At 37.4% G+C, this 18,788-nt stretch overlaps 7 protein-coding genes across 9 annotated transcripts in view; 5 read left to right on the top strand and 2 right to left on the bottom strand.

Moving 5' to 3' along the window:
• LOC104702011 (uncharacterized protein ycf45-like) overlaps nucleotides 1–2,231 on the top strand; it is a 3,492-nt gene extending 1,261 nt beyond the window's left edge. For both annotated transcript variants that reach the window (XM_019227782.1, XM_019227783.1), the window contains exons 4-9: nucleotides 124–315; nucleotides 664–826; nucleotides 968–1,200; nucleotides 1,306–1,482; nucleotides 1,567–1,689; nucleotides 1,768–2,231. In XM_019227782.1, coding sequence (XP_019083327.1) covers nucleotides 124–315; nucleotides 664–826; nucleotides 968–1,200; nucleotides 1,306–1,482; nucleotides 1,567–1,689; nucleotides 1,768–2,082 — 1,203 coding nt within the window. In that variant the 3' untranslated portion in view covers nucleotides 2,083–2,231. The remainder of the gene's footprint in view (nucleotides 1–123; nucleotides 316–663; nucleotides 827–967; nucleotides 1,201–1,305; nucleotides 1,483–1,566; nucleotides 1,690–1,767) is intronic.
• Nucleotides 5,880–6,406, top strand: LOC109125598 (CLAVATA3/ESR (CLE)-related protein 1-like). The gene has a single exon (XM_019227534.1). It carries the CDS (start codon nucleotides 5,983–5,985, stop codon nucleotides 6,214–6,216), a length of 234 nt encoding a protein of 77 aa, XP_019083079.1. The 5' UTR covers nucleotides 5,880–5,982; the 3' UTR covers nucleotides 6,217–6,406.
• LOC104702010 lies at nucleotides 6,897–8,492 on the bottom strand. Its single transcript, XM_010417801.2, has one exon. The coding sequence runs from the start codon at nucleotides 8,482–8,484 to the stop codon at nucleotides 7,021–7,023; it is 1,464 nt and encodes a 487-aa protein (XP_010416103.1). The 5' UTR covers nucleotides 8,485–8,492; the 3' UTR covers nucleotides 6,897–7,020.
• LOC104702009 (transcription factor GTE3, chloroplastic-like) lies at nucleotides 8,800–11,009 on the top strand. The gene is made up of 4 exons (XM_010417800.1): nucleotides 8,800–10,286; nucleotides 10,387–10,420; nucleotides 10,520–10,612; nucleotides 10,698–11,009. The coding sequence occupies exons 1-4, from the start codon at nucleotides 9,036–9,038 to the stop codon at nucleotides 10,742–10,744; spliced, it is 1,425 nt and encodes a 474-aa protein (XP_010416102.1). The 5' UTR covers nucleotides 8,800–9,035; the 3' UTR covers nucleotides 10,745–11,009.
• On the top strand, nucleotides 11,236–13,083 carry LOC104702008 (protein trichome birefringence-like 31). Its single transcript, XM_010417799.2, has 5 exons — nucleotides 11,236–11,705; nucleotides 11,785–11,956; nucleotides 12,055–12,254; nucleotides 12,346–12,492; nucleotides 12,591–13,083. Exons 1-5 carry the CDS (start codon nucleotides 11,341–11,343, stop codon nucleotides 12,946–12,948), a joined length of 1,242 nt encoding a protein of 413 aa, XP_010416101.1. The 5' UTR covers nucleotides 11,236–11,340; the 3' UTR covers nucleotides 12,949–13,083.
• On the bottom strand, nucleotides 13,124–16,149 carry LOC104702007 (cell surface glycoprotein 1-like). 2 transcript variants are annotated; one of them, XM_010417795.1, is made up of 5 exons: nucleotides 16,073–16,149; nucleotides 15,686–15,797; nucleotides 13,917–15,579; nucleotides 13,577–13,809; nucleotides 13,124–13,365 (listed from the first exon to the last, which is right to left on the bottom strand). In XM_010417795.1, the coding sequence occupies exons 2-5, from the start codon at nucleotides 15,776–15,778 to the stop codon at nucleotides 13,171–13,173; spliced, it is 2,184 nt and encodes a 727-aa protein (XP_010416097.1). In that variant the 5' UTR covers nucleotides 15,779–15,797; nucleotides 16,073–16,149; the 3' UTR covers nucleotides 13,124–13,170. The 2 variants fall into 2 exon arrangements, with proteins under 2 accessions (XP_010416097.1, XP_010416098.1); XM_010417796.1 differs by having other exon boundaries at nucleotides 13,124–13,362.
• On the top strand, nucleotides 16,546–17,459 carry LOC104702006. The gene is made up of 2 exons (XM_010417794.2): nucleotides 16,546–16,802; nucleotides 17,005–17,459. The coding sequence occupies exons 1-2, from the start codon at nucleotides 16,744–16,746 to the stop codon at nucleotides 17,270–17,272; spliced, it is 327 nt and encodes a 108-aa protein (XP_010416096.1). The 5' UTR covers nucleotides 16,546–16,743; the 3' UTR covers nucleotides 17,273–17,459.

Below are 18,788 nucleotides of genomic sequence, written 5' to 3'. Positions count from 1 at the left end.
AAAAAAAAAAAAAAAAAAAAAAAAAAAAAAAAGGTTGGTTGGTTAGTAGATTAGATAGCTTGAGTGTTGTTTATTTTTAAATGAGGGTGGGTGTTATATGTGTTTCAATTTGCTTACCTTCAGGTATTGATTGAGGCAGTAGAAAACCATATGCCTCAAGTGATTGTGATTGATGAGATTGGAACTAAACTTGAAGCGATAGCTGCAAGTACGATAGCAGAACGTGGAATCCAGTTAGTCGCCACTGCTCATGGAGCGACCATTGAGAATTTGATTAAGAATCCTTCATTGGACCTTCTGGTTGGAGGTGTACAGGTTAGACTTGATATGCTTGCATACCGTTCAAACCCAAATCAATGTATTGTTTGGAGATTTTATTTTGACATATTATGAGATCTCTTACCAATGGTCATTAAGAAAATTAGTTTAAGGGGCCGATGTTGACCATTTCCCATGGATCTCTTGCGTCTCGATATGTCACCAAAACAAGATATGGGGCACAGGAACCATGTAGCAGATTAAATTGAGTGATATCATGTTGTAGGAACTCGATGGTCTATAAGTCTGGATCAGTTCTTTTTCTGACAACTAGTTATTGAGCATTCCAATTTTCTTTTCTCTAATAGTTATTCTTTCAGACATATTAATGGAGACCTTTGGCAGAGTGTGACTCTTGGAGATGAGGAAGCGACCAGAAGAGGTGGCCAGAAGACTGTCCTTGAAAGAAAAGGTCCTCCAACATTTAACTGTGGTGCAGAAATAGTTTCAAAGACTGAAGTTCGAGTTCATCGTAGTCTTGAAGCAACTGTTGATGCTGTTCTCGCAGGTAGATTCTGTCTTATTGATTTGGAACTGTTGAAAAATGCAAAGTACATATACATAAATGCATCATATATTTGGTTACAACAACATTTTAAGATCTGGCTTGAGTTAATTTTCTTCTTTTGACTCATCTCCTGGCTAAAAGGTCGATTACCAAACGTTGAAATCCGAAAAGTAAAGTCTCATGGAGTGGAAGTGATTATGGAGAAGGAACCTTTCATCGACGAGACGACTGTGGATAATATACATGAAGAGGAAGCATTAGATGTTTCGAAGCTCACCAATGAGGAAACGATATCTGAAGTCCTTCCAACTAAGGAGATAACTGAAGCAGAATCGTCAGGGCAAGAGACACTGATGTATCTATATGTGTATGGGGTAAGATTAGAATGAATTTTGCAGATTCTCCAGTTTTAATACTCTTATGTATCTCTGCTGATATCCATATACTAATACACAGATTCACCAATTTCTCCAACTCAGATTGCAGAATCAACTGTTCTTCAGGCAATCAAACAGCTAGAGATGGAAACTGCAGTAGAGTTAACTGACGACATTAGCGAAGCAGAAGCCATACTCGCATTACAAGCAAAGATCAGGAAGAATCCTCGGATTAAAGCATTAGCTACATCTCACGGTATACCTGTTTATGTAACAAAGGTAAAAGAAAAAACTAAGAATTTCTTATTCTTCAAGTTTTCTAGTTCCAGCCTCTTTACCAAAAGAAGCTTTTTTGTCTTGCAGACTAACTCAGGAATTCAAGTGGCCAAGGCGATACGGGCATTACTAACCGATTACGAAGATGGGCTCGGAGAATTTGGATCAGAAGAACGTCTAAAACTATCTGAAAAAATGGACGCCTTAGAGGTAACTAAAGAGCTAGTCAAAATTAATTTGATAGTAACCACATTCAGGATTTCTTAACACAAAATCGTTTACATGCAGGAAGCTAGATTAGCGATAGAGCGGATAGTGATACCAAAAAAGGAAACAGCTGATTTACTACCGAGACAACCTAAGATCGTGTCTCTTCAAGGAAAGCTAGTCAGGAAGTATAATTTACGATCAGAAAGAAAATGGAGAGAGGATGAGATGTATCTACGGATCATCCCTTATGGGACAGAAGAAGACAGAGACGACGGTAAAGATGAAGAAGTTGAAGAAGAGAACGGAGAAGAGCTTGACGAGTTCGGTTGTAGCACTGGCGAGTCTAATGGTTCACCCTATGGCATCGACAGGTTACCTTTCTTGCCTGATTAGTTTTATATGTTCGTACAATATTGAAGATACACTTTTGTGAATGAAAATAGATATACTGTATCCTCAAACAAATTTGATAATTGGTAACTATGAACAGAAAGAAACTCAAACTAATGTCGAAAGTTTTTATAGAATGTTGATGTTTTTTTTTTTTGTTTTTTTTTTCCCACTTTAAAAGTCTATCTGTTATCTGATTCGACCAACGGAACGATTTGTGTCACTGATCGCAATTTGAGTTCAACTAATTTTGTTCTTTCTTTCTTGGAAAACTCACCTATTTGCATAGCATTAATCAAATTATTCATCTAACAAAGTGATATTTCAGAGTTAGAAAAGTTATCATTAAATTTCTTTATAAATAAAAAAATAGTTGACTTTACAGCAAATCAACACCTTGAATGATTTGTTCTTACAATTCCTTTTTCGAAAAAGGTTTGTATTAAAGTTGTGTGTGACCTGAGTGACTCTATGCATATCAAACCGTCATGCATTAGAGATTTCTTTAACTTATCTTCTTTTCAGCTATCATGATCCATTTTAATCCTATGATTGTTATTTTTATTTTTTTTGAATTTAATGTTAAATTATATTAAAAAAAAATAAACGTTTTACATCAATGATACAAAACTTTGTTTAGATCCTGTTTTGCTTAAAAACAACTCTGACAATTTAGTGAAATTTTGTTGCAAACCAAGCCTGAATGAATGTGCCATCGACATCAGATATTGTGCTTAGTCTATTGCAGACATTTTTATCAATCAACTTCACCAGCTTCTCCATCGGTGATGGTGGTTCTCCATGGCGCCTGTCATTTCTCTCCTTCCAAATGGAGTGGATAACATTTTGAAAAGTGTAGTTGAGCAAAAACCAGTGAGTCTTGTCCAAATCGTTTCCTGTGAGTAGGTGTATCACTTGCGTCCAGTCCGTGGTGTACTTGTGCTGAAGAAGTCGGATAACCAGCGACTCCCAAACCTGTCGCGAGTATGGACAGTCGAAGAACAAATGCACTCTTGTCTCCGTTGGATTATTGCAGAAAATGCATCCTGTATTTGCAGTGGTGTTCCATGTTGCCATCCTTTTTCCTGTTGTGAGTCTGTTCTTCACCATCAGCCATATGAGGAACGCATACCGTGGAGTTGCTTGAAAGAACCATATCACTCTAGCTTCTGCCATAATTGGGTGCACACTATGGATGTGGAACCATGTGTCCTTTGATTGTTATTTAACTCAAAAGATAATTGATAAACAAGCATTACACACTAGACAAAAGAATAGATATAATTATTTTAGTTATATTTTCGAGCTAAATGGAATAAAAAGTTGGATAAAAGTAAGTAAGTAAGAGTTGAAGTGCGTTATGTAAGAAAGTGCCGTCCAGAGGAGCGAGGACCACTTAAGAGTAGTTAGTTTACGTCTTATCCCATTCATAAACCCTTTCTCATCTGAGAGGACCGACTATACTTTTGTACTTTACTAGTGCTTTTTTATTCAAGGGACCTCATTTTGGACTTCAGTTCGTTACACGAAGGTTTTCTTAATACTCCATACGCACCTTTTGTGAAACTATAGTTTTCTAGCTAGAAAGTTCAAGTTTTGTTAAAGTCTAGGTCCAGTAGATTATACACTTAATTATGAAGAAGGTGTAAATCGTTCAAACTAGAGGGTGAAGCAATAGTTTTAGGAGGATCGTGGATATTACTAGATTACCACGTATTGGGTTGCATACGGTTAATCTAACAATGTTTTGGTATTTTGTAGGATTCTAAACATTTGTTTCGTCTATATGTATTTGACCGTTTGTTATGAGTTTATAAACCATAATTTAATCATGTATATGGTTATGTGAGTTTTCTTAAGATAGTATATTGGTTTGCAAATTGCAATAGTATCGGATCCAACTCCGTATAATGCATATGTTGTTGAAATTAAAAAGATATATAAAAAGTGTGTTAAGAAAATATTGTTTTAATACCATGGTGTTTCATGTGGTATTGGTCCAACTCGCAAAATGTTTCTAATTTTATCAAATGAGGTATGGTTTAAATGTTCCACAAACGTATTAAAAATGATTTTTTGGTCCACGAACGGACGATAAAGAAATGGATATGTTTAGTTTATTGACGAACAAGCACATACCTCTCCATGTATTAAAAATGATAAATATTCACTTGTCAACGAAAAAAATATATCATATTCACGCAAGAACAAAATAATCTACAATCGTATCAGAAATAGAAATACGTTAAAAGGTTAAAATAGATATACAAATAACATTTAATTTCTTACCATAATATGTAATATACTAATTTGTATCAATACTTAAGCAATGTGTTATACAATGACATTATATGTCCATCAAGTTTTGTAATGTATATCGCTTTCGGCCATGTAGCGGTTTTGGTAGAGAGTAGAGACGTGTTTTAAACAAATACTGCATGGGATGTTTAATTAGATGATTGGTATATATGTCCATATGCGTTATTGTCTTAGCATCAAACTGACAAAAAGAGTTAGACTACCATCAACATATCTGCAATTTGGTAAACTTCCGTAATTTGTTTCATCTACCCAATCAAAACAATATATGAATATAGTACCAGAGAATCTTGAGTATCTAAATTAACCAATACTATACAAATCGTATCTCCATTGCACAAGCTAAGATTCTTGGATATCCAATCTAACATATTTAAAACAATCTATTAGTAATCTCAAAAATTAGGTATTTCTGTCTATTATGGTCTCTTCAAATAGTTTTTTTTCTTCCTCTCTGGATAAATAAACTCTCTTTAATAGTTGGGTTGAAGTTAGTGTTTTAATCACTTTTTCTTCGAGCTTCCAATTGGTATTTCACTTCGTCTATCCACGACAAAATCCAAAATCGTTTCCGTTAATAAACTTTTTTAAAAATCATAAAGAGTCTTCAACTTGTTATTAACATATATGAAATAGACTGAATTTTTTTGTCCTAGTCTTTATATTTAATTTCAAAGAATCAAAATGACAAAGATAGTGATTTGGACATCAACTCATCATGATTCATGAATATTCTCTAAGTTCTTTCTTTTTAAAATGTCTATTCAATATATATTGACATAGTATAGAGAGATTCATGGTTGCTTTTCCTTGTTAGTGATATCTTGTTATTTTATAACTTCGGTTATTTTCAGTCGATTCAGCCGATAGAATCAAAAATCCAATGAAACGACTTTACTTGGATCCTTTGCTTCGGAGTTACGTTAGTTAACTCAAATGGTCAACTAAACTAAAGGCCAACCCAAAAAAAAAAAAAGTCGGCATCGATTGACTTCTAACTACGACAACTTATAAAATTTGAGTCCATTCACAAATCACAATTGTCCCCCATATTTGCCTTTTTATATTGTGAACTAGTTTAGTTGGTTTATCATTCAAAGGCACTCTAATTACACAATCTTTCTTTCTCCTAATTACACATGTCATCTTCAACACTTAAACTTTTCTTTCTTCTTGAAATTTTCCTTTGTGGGTATATACTAGGAATACATTTACAATCTAGTAATGAATTGATCCGCATGCATTATTTCAAAAAGTTTTCATTCTTTGTATTTTTCTTAGCTTTCATATATTTTATCATTATATGTTGACAAAAGGAATATTGCATATATGTATTAAAAAGTGCATCTTATTTAGCCTCGATTATAAATCTCCTTCCACGACCGCCTTTATTTTGTTTTTTGTCGTCTCGACCGTCTTATCTATTTTATAATGTATAGCATTTCAATGAGATTCATCATGACCCCAATGCCATTTCTCTATATAAATGCCTCAAGCATGTGATGAAAATACACAAAACCATTGTATACCAACTTTACAAAATCATTAACACCTTTCTAAATTAAATCATTAGCACATTAACACATGGCTAACTCGAAACTCTGGCTGTGCTTATTCTTGATATGCGTTTCCTTATCGATTTCATCAGCGTCTCGACCACTGCAGCAGCGATCTCTATACGTAGATGGTATGAAACGAGGGCGTATGATGAGAGAAGCAGAGAAAGTGTTGAAAGCGAGTATGGAGAAGCTAATGGAAAGAGGTTTTAATGAGTCTATGAGACTAAGTCCTGGAGGTCCCGATCCTCGCCATCACTAAGTCTTATACTCTCGTAGTTTTGAATTCGAGGATGTATATTTTGTTCTTGATCGAGAAGCGGTTTAGAAGAAAACATATCAATCCTTTTCTCTCTCTCTCTCTCTTTTTTTTTTTGTTTGTTTGTAAGCCTTGTTTGTACGTTCGGCGTAAACAATAAATTGATGTAACTGTTCGTTACGAATTTTATGAATTGTGCATGCTTTACGTACCTTATACATTCCACGATATAGCTAGTAGTCTAGTAGAGAGGCCTTTACATATAAAGTATATGAGAAAGGGTAAAGAAATATACTTTGAAAAGGGAAACTGATTAGTTTAAGCTATCCTGTATTTGATTCTCTTGGTGGCTGGCTCGTGTAGATTAAACACTTTAAATTATGTTTGGAAAGTATAGTATAATACACTCTTTCTCCTCATCGTCTACCAAAATTACAAAAACATATATATATATATATATATATAAAGAGAGAGAAAGATAGTGATTGAAGTAAAAAAAAAACAGGGGAAACACAGAGATCTGGTTATAAGGAAAACTATACTTTTTATTTAAGATCGAAGTCAACTTCTTCAATTTTATAATCTTTCTTTAAGAGATCAAAAATGAAACCTATGATGTCTCGAATTTTTTCATTTCCTTCTTATTAGTTTCGTTACAAATCTACAAAAACGTACAAGTCGTCCCAACCTTGAGCTTGACGAATGACGATCAAACAAATAGTAATAATTCAAGATTATAATTCAAAGTAAGTTACAAATTAAAAAGAATCTTTATATATGAAAAAAATTACAAAAACGATGAAAAAATTAATTATCTGTTGGAAGAGGATACTTACAATACCTCTCATTCTTCATACACATAAAGAATCTCTCATAAGCCGAAGCCATTTGAGTCGCTGTAAACATGGAAAGAGCGTATTCTTTGCAAGCTAGTCCTTTCATCTCCAAAACCCTAGACCCATCTCTTACAACAGAATCCAAAGTTTCAACAAGAGATCTCATGTTTGGAGAAAATGTGTACCCAAAACGCTCATCCACTACCACTGTCCCAACAATGCTCGGATAGTTAGGTACTACGACCGGTTTCCCACAATGCATCGCCTCAATGATCGTCAAATCAAGCCCTTGTGGTCTTAACGTCGGGTTCACAAACACATCTAAAGCGTTGTAGAAACCAGAGAGCTCTTCTGGCTCTAAAGCTCCTAAAACCCTAACGTTTTCACCCAACTCCGCGTATCTTTTTCCCCAAGGACCAGATCCAGCCACAAGCAGATACACTTGCGGGTGAGTTTTAACGATCGAAGCAAACGCTTCGTAGAGAAGTGGATGTCCTTTGTCTCTCACCAAACGTCCAGAGACACCCATCACAATAACTGTCCCATTACCATCAGGAACACCGTGTTTGGCCCTGAACCTAGCTCCAGACTTAGGGGAATACACAAACTTGGTCTGGTCAACTCCGTTGACTATAACGTGAACGTTTCTCTTAGGAAGCTGATAGATGTTAACGAGAACCTCACGCGCGCTGTTGCTTATGCAAATGTGCTGTTTATATCTCGGGAAGAATCTGATCTCATCGACGAGTCTAGGCATCGTTTGTTGAAGATCAGAGCTAGTAGGACGATCATTCGAAAGCTCTTGAAAAAGATTGGAATGCATAATCTCGTACCAGATACCGTGCCATGTCACAGCTATGTCACCGTTAGGCACCATTTTGACACGCCAATGAGGCAGAGAAACACTCTCCGTATGAACATAATCGAAGGGGTGATGATCTGCACCGTTGATTCTGTCGAAGATCTCGAAAGCTTGAGAGTGGTTTAGTGTGCCGTGTTCGTTTGGAGCAAAGTAAACATGGAGATCCCCATTGTTGTGATACTCTTCACGGTTACTTCTGTCGGAAGAAACCGTGAAGACGTGAATCTCGTGACCTCTTGAGGCAAGAGAATTGTAGAGAGTGTAAGCGTGACGCTCCATTCCTCCGGGGATCGAACCAACAGGCCATGATTTACAAAACACGGCAAGTTTGAGCTTCTCGGAGATTGGCCCGAGAGAGAGTTTGTTCCAAGGGAATGTAAGGTCTCGTAGATCTCCAGCGAACGGAGGAATATTCACCGAGGAAAATGTCACCGGAGAGTAATCGAACTGTGAGAAGAAGATGTAGTAAGAAGAAGAGAAGATGAGTGCTAATGTAATGATTGTTGTGAACCTGAATGAAGTGGAAGAAGAAGAAGACAGACTTGTTCTTGAAGAATGGTTCTTGAAGGCCATTTTCTTGGTTTGCTTCTTTTGTGAATTTGGATATTGTAACTATTGAGGTTGATTCTTTTGCTTAAATTTCGGATCTTTTCTCAAGTTTTTATATCAAAGTTTCGTTTCTCAATGTAATTGCACATGGTCTAGCTTATTTTTATATGCTTTCCACATTCAATTAAGTCAAATCTCTCTACTAATCAACTGAGATTTGTAACTAAACCGGTATAATAAATTCCTCGGTTATGTCCGGTTTAGTTTCGAAAGCGTAGGAGTGTATATTACACCGTCACACTAAACACATGTGTAATTCCCCTAATTTCTCGGGTTTCTTTAAGGCGCGTGAGCTCAAAGCGCGTGTTTCTACGCGATTCTCGCGACTCCAAAAAAAATTTGCTTCCTAGGGTTTGTTTCGTCGTTGCAATCTCAGTTGAATGTTCATGAACCCACCGATCCTAAAATCTCTCACACGATCTTTCGATTCCTTGTTTGAAATCTACAGTATTGGCGCTCAAACCCTAGAAAAACCCTAAATTTTCCGTTTCGGAGAAATCTCGTCAACGAGTGCAATGGCGTCTGGTCCTATAACCGGTGGTGGTGTTCCGAAGACGAAGCATAAATGGAGTGATAGTGGAAACAAAAGCCAGAAACGATCGAGACCCACGACGGTGAGACCGGTTCCGCTCGTGTCTCCGTCAAATTCGCTTGGTTCGGAAGAGAACCATCAGATGATGAAGATAAGTTTGAGCTCAATTTCTAAGCTTGAAGTTAGGAACTTGAAACGGAAACTAATGGCTGAGCTTGAAGAAGTTAGGAGCTTGATTAAACGGTTCGAACCACAAGGTAACTTCGCCGGCGGTTTTGGGTCCGCGGAGCTACCACCTCTGTCGAACAAGAAGGTGAAAACAGCAGCGAACGGTGGTAAGAAGGGAGTACACGGAGCAGCTGCTGCGTCTGATAAAGGTACGGTTCAGATTTTGAAGAGCTGCAACAATTTGCTTACGAAGTTGATGAAGCATAAGTCTGGATGGGTTTTCAATACTCCTGTTGATACGGTTAGGCTTGGTTTACATGATTATCATAATATAATAAAGAAGCCTATGGATTTGGGAACAGTGAAGACTAGGTTGAGTAAGAGTTGGTATAAGTCACCTTTGGAGTTTGCTGAGGATGTTAGACTTACTTTTAACAATGCAATGCTGTATAATCCTGTTGGGCATGATGTGCATAGTATGGCTGGGATTTTGTTGAATCTGTTTGAAGAGAAATGGGGACCGCTTGAAAAGCAGTATGAGTTACTTAATAGGAGGCAAACACCAGTCCGTGATATTGATTTCCATGCTCCTGTTTCAACGAACACTCATAGTGTAGAGCGATTACCGTTACGTCCTCCGTCACGTTCCTCGTCTCCACCAACTAAAATAGTTGAAAATAGGACTGTGGAGAGAGCAGAATCGATGACAAACCCAGTGGAACCTGCAGTTCTAACTGTTGTCCCCGAGAAGAGGCCTGAAGAAGAGGAGGCGTCTGGAAACAGGGACTTGACATTTGAAGAGAAGCGGAGTCTTAGTGAGGACCTTCAGGAATTACCTTATGACAAGCTAGAGGCAGTTGTGCAGATTATAAAGAAGAGTAATCCAGAACTCGCTCAACAAGACGATGAGATTGAGTTAGATATTGATAGTCTTGATCTCGAAACACTTTGGGAGCTTTACAGATTCGTCACTGAATATAAGAAGAGCTTGAGCAAGAAAAAGGAGGAACTGGCATTGGGCTCAGTAAGAGATGCTGAATCTGTTCACAATAGTGTCCAAGAACCGGTGAGAGCAAATAAATAATTGTTGTTATTCACTTCTCTTACTTCTTCCATATAACTTGTACTAGGCTAATACTATCATGTTTCTTCTTCCGTCTTCGCAGAGCACTCTAACAACTGGCCTTAAGTCCCCAAAAGGTACTGAATTAGGTGTGAGATAGTATCAAACTCTACTATATTAGTCTTCTAGCCCCACTGCAATAATTCTTCTTTAATTTGTTTTTGACACTTTAAAAGGTCATGTGGCATCCCCTGTTCGACAAGAAGTAAATGCTGGTGGATCAAGTAGTTCTAACAGTTCTAGTAGTGGCTCAGGCTCGTGTTCTAGTGGTAAATTTTTTAAACTGCTTCTGTTCTTTCCTTATCAACATCACATTTCCAAACCAGATTTACTCATTCCTCATTTGTTATGCAGATTCTGATAGCGACAGCTCAGGACATGGATCTGATAACGGTAATTAACCAAGATTGTGGAAGTATTTAGCATAGGTTGGAGCGATCACGTTGTCAAACTTTTTGCATCTCTTTCAGTAGCAAAGCTAGGTTGCCTTTTTTTCCAGCCTTTTCCCCATCGGATTGTTTCTGTATTAGGTTCTTGTCAACTGTACAGAAAAGTGAACGTTTGAAGTGTTTTGTTTTGGCCTTGTCATCAAGTGAACAGGCTTGTTCTAAACTTTTTAATTGTTTTGTGGTTGTTACGTTCATAATTGCTCTCCTATGGCCATTACTGGATTTTCTTTGGTGACTAGTTTTGCTGGGCCAGATCAGAGAATAGTTTCTCCTAAAAATTCAATCCGAGACCTTCGTGGAATTGTTTTTTTTTTTTTTTAAGTTTTCTATCATATCACTATTTAGAACCAATTAACAACAACAAAAAGGGGACTTGCTACCTAATAGAGAAGGATCACCAACTGGTGGTTGCATGGAACAACGCTATTTTTTGATGCTTGTACGTGAAGATATTGGCTTCTTTCAAACATCAAACATAGATTCATGTGCTCAATAGCAAGAAGAAGAAGTTCTAAAAGAGCTAATTTCTTCAGTTAAGTCTGTTTCAAATGTCGATACAAACTTCAACAGATTCGCGGATTATTCAATCCATCTTCCAAGTTGTGCTTGCTAGTCTTCTAGTTCTAGGTTCCGTGAGTTTGATCCTTGATGAACTCAAGAGTAACGAGAGTCGAATATTCCAACTCTATGGTTTCAGACAAAGAGAGGCAGTGTTCGTCACCAAAGAGGATCAGCTTGATGAGAGCTGCAATGTCTTTGAAGGACAATGGGTTTGGGACAATGTCTCTTACCCTCTTTATACAGAGAAGAGCTGTCCTTACTTAGTCAAACAAACAACATGTCAACGAAACGGACGGCCTGATTCTTATTACCAGAACTGGAGATGGAAACCAAACTCATGCGACTTGCCCAGGTAAGAAAGAAAAAGCATATGTTGTGATTCTTTCGAAGCCAAACTTGAGCAATGTTTTAAAATCTCTGAGATGTTTCAGGTTCGATGCTCTGAAACTGTTGGACGTGTTGAGAAACAAAAGACTAATGTTCATAGGAGACTCGGTGCAAAGAAGCACTTTCGAGTCGATGGTATGTATGGTACAGTCAGTTATCCCTGACAAGAAGAAGTCCTTTCACAGGATTCCTCCTATGAAGATCTTCAAAGCTGAGGTACATAAAAACTCATCTTCCTTGGAAGAGATTTTCAACATGAATGATAAGAAAAGGCAAAGATAGTTTCTTACACTAAAGTGTATGCAATTGATCAGGAATACAATGTATCCATCGAGTATTACTGGGCGCCTTTCATCGTAGAATCAATTTCAGATCATGCAACTAATCATACAGTACACAAAAGATTGGTTAACCTTGACGCCATTGAAAAACATAGCAAGAGCTGGGAAGGCGTTGATGTTCTAATCTTTGAGAGCTATGTATGGTGGATGCATCAACCTAAGATCAATGCAACGTAAGCTATATTATAACGCATAAGCCATATTTGAGTATAGTTTGCATTGGAGAAAGAGATAGAAGGAAAACTCATATATATGCATATGCAGGTTTGGAGATACCAGTGATGTCCGAGAGTATAATGTGACGACTGCTTATAAAATGGCGTTAGAAACATGGGCCAAGTGGTTTAAGACGAAGATCAATCCCGAGAAGCAAAGAGTTTTCTTCACGAGTATGTCTCCTACTCATCTATGGTATGTAACACTTAACAGATTATAGATGGTTATTAGAGAAAGCATATTCAATTTCCAAAGACAAGGATAGTGATTTTGGTGTGTGATCTTTTTTGCAGGAGCTGGGAGTGGAATCCAGGAAGCGATGGAACATGTTATGATGAGTTATATCCAATAGACAAACCATCATATTGGGGCACAGGATCAAATCAAGAAATCATGAAGATAGTTGGTGATGTTCTTAGAAGAGTTGGAGAAAATGTCACGTTCCTGAACATTACAAAACTCTCAGAATATAGAAAAGATGGACATACAACTGTGTATGGTGAACGGAGAGGGAAGCTCTTGACAAAGGAACAAAGAGCTGATCCTAAAAAATATGGAGATTGCATCCACTGGTGTTTGCCAGGAGTTCCTGATACATGGAATGAGATTCTATATGCATATTTGCTACGCAGTCACCGCAATTCATTCTGATCCCTTCTTGGGAGTGTCAAGCTCAAGTTTATCAAGTTTTGTTTTGGAGCAGATATGAAAGCAAGAAAAGATGGGATAATATTTTTGGTTATTCACTGTCAAAAAAGCTTCAATCACAGAGCAGGTTAGCTCATTTATGTTTAAATAAGGTAACATGAGTCTCACTCAAGATAAATCACAGGGCGTATTTTAACTTGTACAATATGAGGTGAACAAAAAATCTCACAATAGCTCCCATTGGGAATCTTCTGATTCAAGTAGCTGTGAGCTTTTGGAGTCCATGGCTTTCACTTGTTTAGAGTCTTCCCCAGTGGCCAGATCAGAACCCATCTCCGCATCTCCAAACCAAATTGCAAGTTGCTCATATTCCTTCTCTCTTCTTCTTTTTGAAGTTAAAGCATCCAAGATCTTTCTCTGCTGATTATAGAGACAGGTAAAATTAGGCGATGAGAGATAATTAATGCTAAGATTTTCTAAGGGGTTAGATCATGTAAGCCAAAATTCAAGTATAATATCAGTCAGAACAATCTGTAATCAAGATTAGTATTCACTAAAAAGAAAGTTAAGGTTCAAGTTTATATATCACAAAGAAATATCTTAGAGAAAGAGGGAGAAAGCAGTTTAGAACCTTGAAGGATCTGAGTTTCTTAGTCCTAAGATGCATTGCATAAAGCACACTGTCGTCAACATACAAGGGGTCTTCTCGAGATTGCATGCTGTTTAATGCATTGGTATCCAATGGAGAAATGGTCTTAACACGCATTGCATTGTTGTCAACATACGAGGAGTCTTCTCGAAAATCGATGTGGTACAATGCATTGATATCCAATGGAGCAACATCAGATTTGTCATTCATCACATCTAACAAAAGAAAACGTGTGAGGAGACCAATTGAAGGTTTTAGAACTGTTAAGTGAACCAGAAATGAGTAGAATTTTTTTAAAAATAGAGAAAACAGAAGCACCAACCCGCATTAGAGGATCTCATGTTTGGCACATTATCTTGAACAGGTACATCTGTAATCTTGGTGGCGAGTGGATCGTTCGGACTTGAATCATTATCCTTAAAGATACCAAGCGCAGGAAGAACGGCGTCATCATTACTCTCTGCTACTGTCCCAAAACCTCTTATAGAACTTTGAGTAGATTGAGATTCTGTGGAAACAACACCTCTGCACGATACATCTCCAACTTCTACACTTTCCCCGCATGGAGAAACTTTATGAGGGGTGAAAGTGTTAGTGATCCGAGACTCATCATCGGTAACTATTGGTTCTTCATCACCAAGAGTAGTGGTTGATGTCAAATTAGCATCACAGTAGTCTTCAAGCAATGAAGATGTAGAAAGTATTTCTCCATCCGGCAAGGAGGATTCAACTCTAACTTCTTCTACACTTTCCCCATCTGGAAAAACCAAAGAGCTTCCAGGAGAAGAGTTTTGAGTGGTTAATGTATTGGTGTTCTGAGACTCATCATCAGTAATTATTGATTCTTCATCACCAATAGTAGAGGCTGATGTCAGAGAAGTATCCCAATACTCTTCAAGCAATGGAGATGTAGACAGTATTTCTTCGTCAGACAAGGAGGAGGAGGGCGATATATTCTCCTCAAAACCATCTTCTTGAACTAAATTCTCCTGCAAAATATCGCCTTGAACTCGTTCCTCAACTAGAACATGTTCTGAAATGTCAAATTTCTGATGTGACGGTGGATCAGAACGACTTTTACAACTCGGTGAATAGAGTAAATGGTCTTTCTGCACAATAGAAGCTTCGGAAGAACTGTCCTCTGCAGCTTCCTTTGGTTGATCAGAAGGAATTTTACAACTCGGTGAATCAACAGGGTCATGGTCTTGCTGCATGATAGAAGCTTCGGAAGAACTGTCCTCTGCAGCTTCCTTTGGTTGATCAGAAGGAGTTTTACAACTCGGTGAATCAACAGGGTCATGGTCTTGCTGCATGATAGAAGCTTCGGAAGAACTGTCCTCTGTAGCTTCCTTTGGTTGATCAGAAAATATCTGAGGTGTCAATGTGTTAGTGATATGAGTCTCCTCTTCATCAGTAACTATTGTTTCTTCATCACTAACAGTAGTTGCTGATGTCAGATTAGCATCATGATACTCTTCAAGCAATGGAGATGTAGAGAGTGCTTCTCCATTAGACTCATCATCAGTAACTACAGGTTCTTCATCACCAATAGTAGTGGCTGATGTCAGATTAGCATCATGATACTCTTCTGTAGAGTGTGTTTCTCCATCAGACAAGACCTGATGAGACTCTTCATCAGTAACTAATTGTTTTTCATCAACAAGAGTAGTAGCATCACATTCGTCTTCAATCAACGGAGATGTAGAGAGTATTTTATCTCCAACAGGAAACGAGGAGGCTGATGAATTCTCCTGCAAACTGTCTTCTTGAACTCGTTTCTCAACCACAACATGTCCTGGCATGTCAAAGTTCTGATGAGACGGTGGATCAAAAAGACTCTCACGTCGAGGTGAAGCAACACGATCACCATGGTGTTGCTTCACATTATAAGATACAGAAGAACGGCCCTGTTCTGCTACTTCCTTTGGTTCACCTCTAACAGATTCAAATCCCGGAAGATCACTAGGTTTTAAACAAAGCGTGCTCTGTTCCAACATAAGAAAACCATAACTTAATCGTCTCTACTCTCTAAAACATCATTACCCTAGAATTTAATATGACAATTATGAAACAATGGACTTACGTACGTACCTGAGAAGTGAAAGAGTCAACCTCAACAAGTAAAGTTTCCAACTTGTTATAGATTTTACCAAACCAAGCTCTTCCTTTAGATTCTAGTCCCATGATGATGGCTCACGCTAACCTGAGAATTTTGACATCATAGCTAGTTCTCAAAATCATATAGAAAAGAGAACCTATAGGCAACTCTCTCGAATTTTGTGACCAAATCACGAACGATCATCGGTGAAAAAGAGAAACTCGTATATAGACCGACATATCGAATTATATTAGATAAGCAAAAAAAAAACGTGACTTTGAGACGAAAAACACAAAGGAGATGAAAGTAAAACAAACCCAAAAATTTAAAGTAGACAAATAGATGATGAGAGAAGGTCAGGAAAGAGATGAGAATTTTACCTGAGAAACTGAGAAGAAGGAAAGACTACAACAACAACAACAACATAGGAAGCAACGAGAGAAAGAAGAGAAAAACATAATCACACAACAATTAATAAATATAGCTTTATTATATCAAGATTTTTTCATTAATTAATCCTTTTTAAAAGTAAATATGGATTCCGGTCTAGTATGGGCCTCAAATTAAAGACTCTTTTGTTGAGTCTTAAACGGGCTTTCAATATAAGGCCTCAATGTAAGTCAAAATGGGTCATGAATCATGCACACGCCACAAGTGGACAAAAAACATGATCATGTGTAATGCATACGTTTCGTTGAAGATTGATCCAAAATAAGAAGACGTGGATTACGCCACGTGGACAAAAGAGGCATGGGTCTGACGATAAATCCTACATTGGGGAGTGTGCATCTGGATTGATCCCTCTCCATCATTCCTTCCATCCTCAAACTTTTTTNTTTTTTTTTTTTTTTTTTTTTTTTTTTTATAATCTTTATTCAAATCTTGTTGAAAATTCCATTCACATTCTAATGATGTGTGTGTGAGTGAGTATATATAAATAGATGCAACTCTCTCTATACAAACATAATATAAATACATATTAGTATATTCACCTACATATCCGATTATTCATACACACATTGTTAGAGATCGGTCATATAGAGAGATTGACATGGCGACTTCCACCTTCTCTTCTCGTGGTGCACAAACCATGAACACCATGTTCGTCAAGTAAGTTTACCTATATAGTGTCCGATTATTTGAGCAAATGCATTTTTGTTTTGTCTATGCTAATTTACTCTATTGTGAAAATCTATTCATATTCTAGGAATGATCATAAAGTTATGATTTGGTTCTTTGACCAAATAATAGTTGTGTGATTGCTTAGTTAGTGTCATGTCATATATTAACGCATGCAATTGCATATATATAGGCCGATGCTTAGGAAATCGATTCACAAGAAGAGTGCGTCACACGACATAGTGAGGGAGACGGCCAAGACGGAAGGCTCCGGCGCCGGAGAGGAAGTGAAGACGATGAGAGGCTTCTACGGCGCCGGAGAGACGTCGTCACCAGCGACTAGTTGGGTGCCACATGAAGGCACGGGTATATACTATCCAAAAGGGCATGAAAAGGTGATGCAAGATGTGCCTCCTCCAGCTGGAAGCCACGCGGACGAGCTCGTTAATTGGTTCTTCTAACCAAATTGTCCAGTGAAACTCTCATGTCATCTCCATCTCATCATAATCTCTCTATATTAACGTCTATTGTTGTATTGTAAGGGAGAAAACAGTAAATATATGTATGTGTAATTAAGTTGATATGTATTGTTGTCATGTAACCAATGATAATGAATAATTAATGATGGTTAATTGGTTATAAGATGAATTAGGTACCAAACTACCAATGCATGTAGCATTATCCACGTTAATTGATTGACTTGGTTTGCTTCTGTACCTTTGTAATGAATGACCAACTAAAGCTTTTGTTTACAATGATTAGCGTCAAACTTAATCCAAAATCCACCGAACAAAAATTCATACTCATTTTTATCGAATTGTATAGTTTATGCAAAGTAGTAACAAGTGGGACCAAAATCAGAGTGTTTGATTATTATGGATACAATATCTCACGTTCAAAGTTGAGTAGGATTTAAGTGGTATATATAAGATTTCTTGGTTTGATTTTTGGTTCTCCATATCCCAATATATGGAAAATCTTCTTCACCAAAATATTCTCATAATTGTTGGGGAAGCAACGCACAGTTGCGCAGCGGAATAAAGTTTCACACTAACTTATGTGAACCTGTGAGGAAATATAATAATCTTGGTAGCAGAAACTTCAAAGCGTAAAATAAACGAGACACAAAATTATATAGTACGTGGAAAACCTTCCCAATGTGAGGAGTAAAAACCACGGGACCGTAGTCCACTCAAAATTCCACTATCACCAATGTATTTGAGTACAACCACGTCCTCTCCAGAGACTAAGGCTACAAGTAGCAATCTCAATAAGAAAACAACACAAGAGAGAGAACACAAAAGACTAAAAATATGCAGTTCGAGACAATCCTAGATTTACTAAGATTCCGGCAACCTATTTAGATCTCCACCGTACATATTCTAGATAAACAGGTCAGGAACAACTCTGCAAAATTTCAGCACAAACCAAGAAGATCTCACCGTTGGATTTTACAAACACTTACGATAGATGCTGAAGAAAAATCTGGAAATTCCATACACTACCAGTCACGCTGAAACTCAGATTTCTCACACACCAACCGTTAAAACAAGATCTCCACCGTCAAATATGTAGAACACTGAGACACGAAGCCATCCTAAAAAAATCAGCCAGATCGGAGTTCGTTTGAATGTCCAAACGTGCAAAACACCAAACCCTAAAGGTTCTGTTTTTCTCTTCAACTCTCTCCTCTCTATTTTTTGGAAGAACGTCTTATTTCCTCCTCAAAACTACCATATCATACCAGATCCATCCCGAACTTTGACCTCATTCTAGATCTCCCTCAAATTTAAGTTCTCCACCTATTTCTTCCCGAATGGATAGTTCAATTCCTATTTCTCCGTGAATTAAAACTTCTTATCTAATTCTCCATAAATATAGTTTATATGGTTCACTGTTGGTTTAATATTTGGTTAACCAATTAACAAATCCTATTAGCCGGATTAAACCTACTTTCAATCTCATTTCAAAATTAAA

Source organism: Camelina sativa, chromosome 7, assembly GCF_000633955.1.
Source record: "Camelina sativa cultivar DH55 chromosome 7, Cs, whole genome shotgun sequence".
Taxonomy (NCBI): domain Eukaryota; kingdom Viridiplantae; phylum Streptophyta; class Magnoliopsida; order Brassicales; family Brassicaceae; genus Camelina; species Camelina sativa.
Note: the sequence above shows the minus strand (reverse complement) of the source record. Positions and strands in the feature narration are given on the sequence as shown.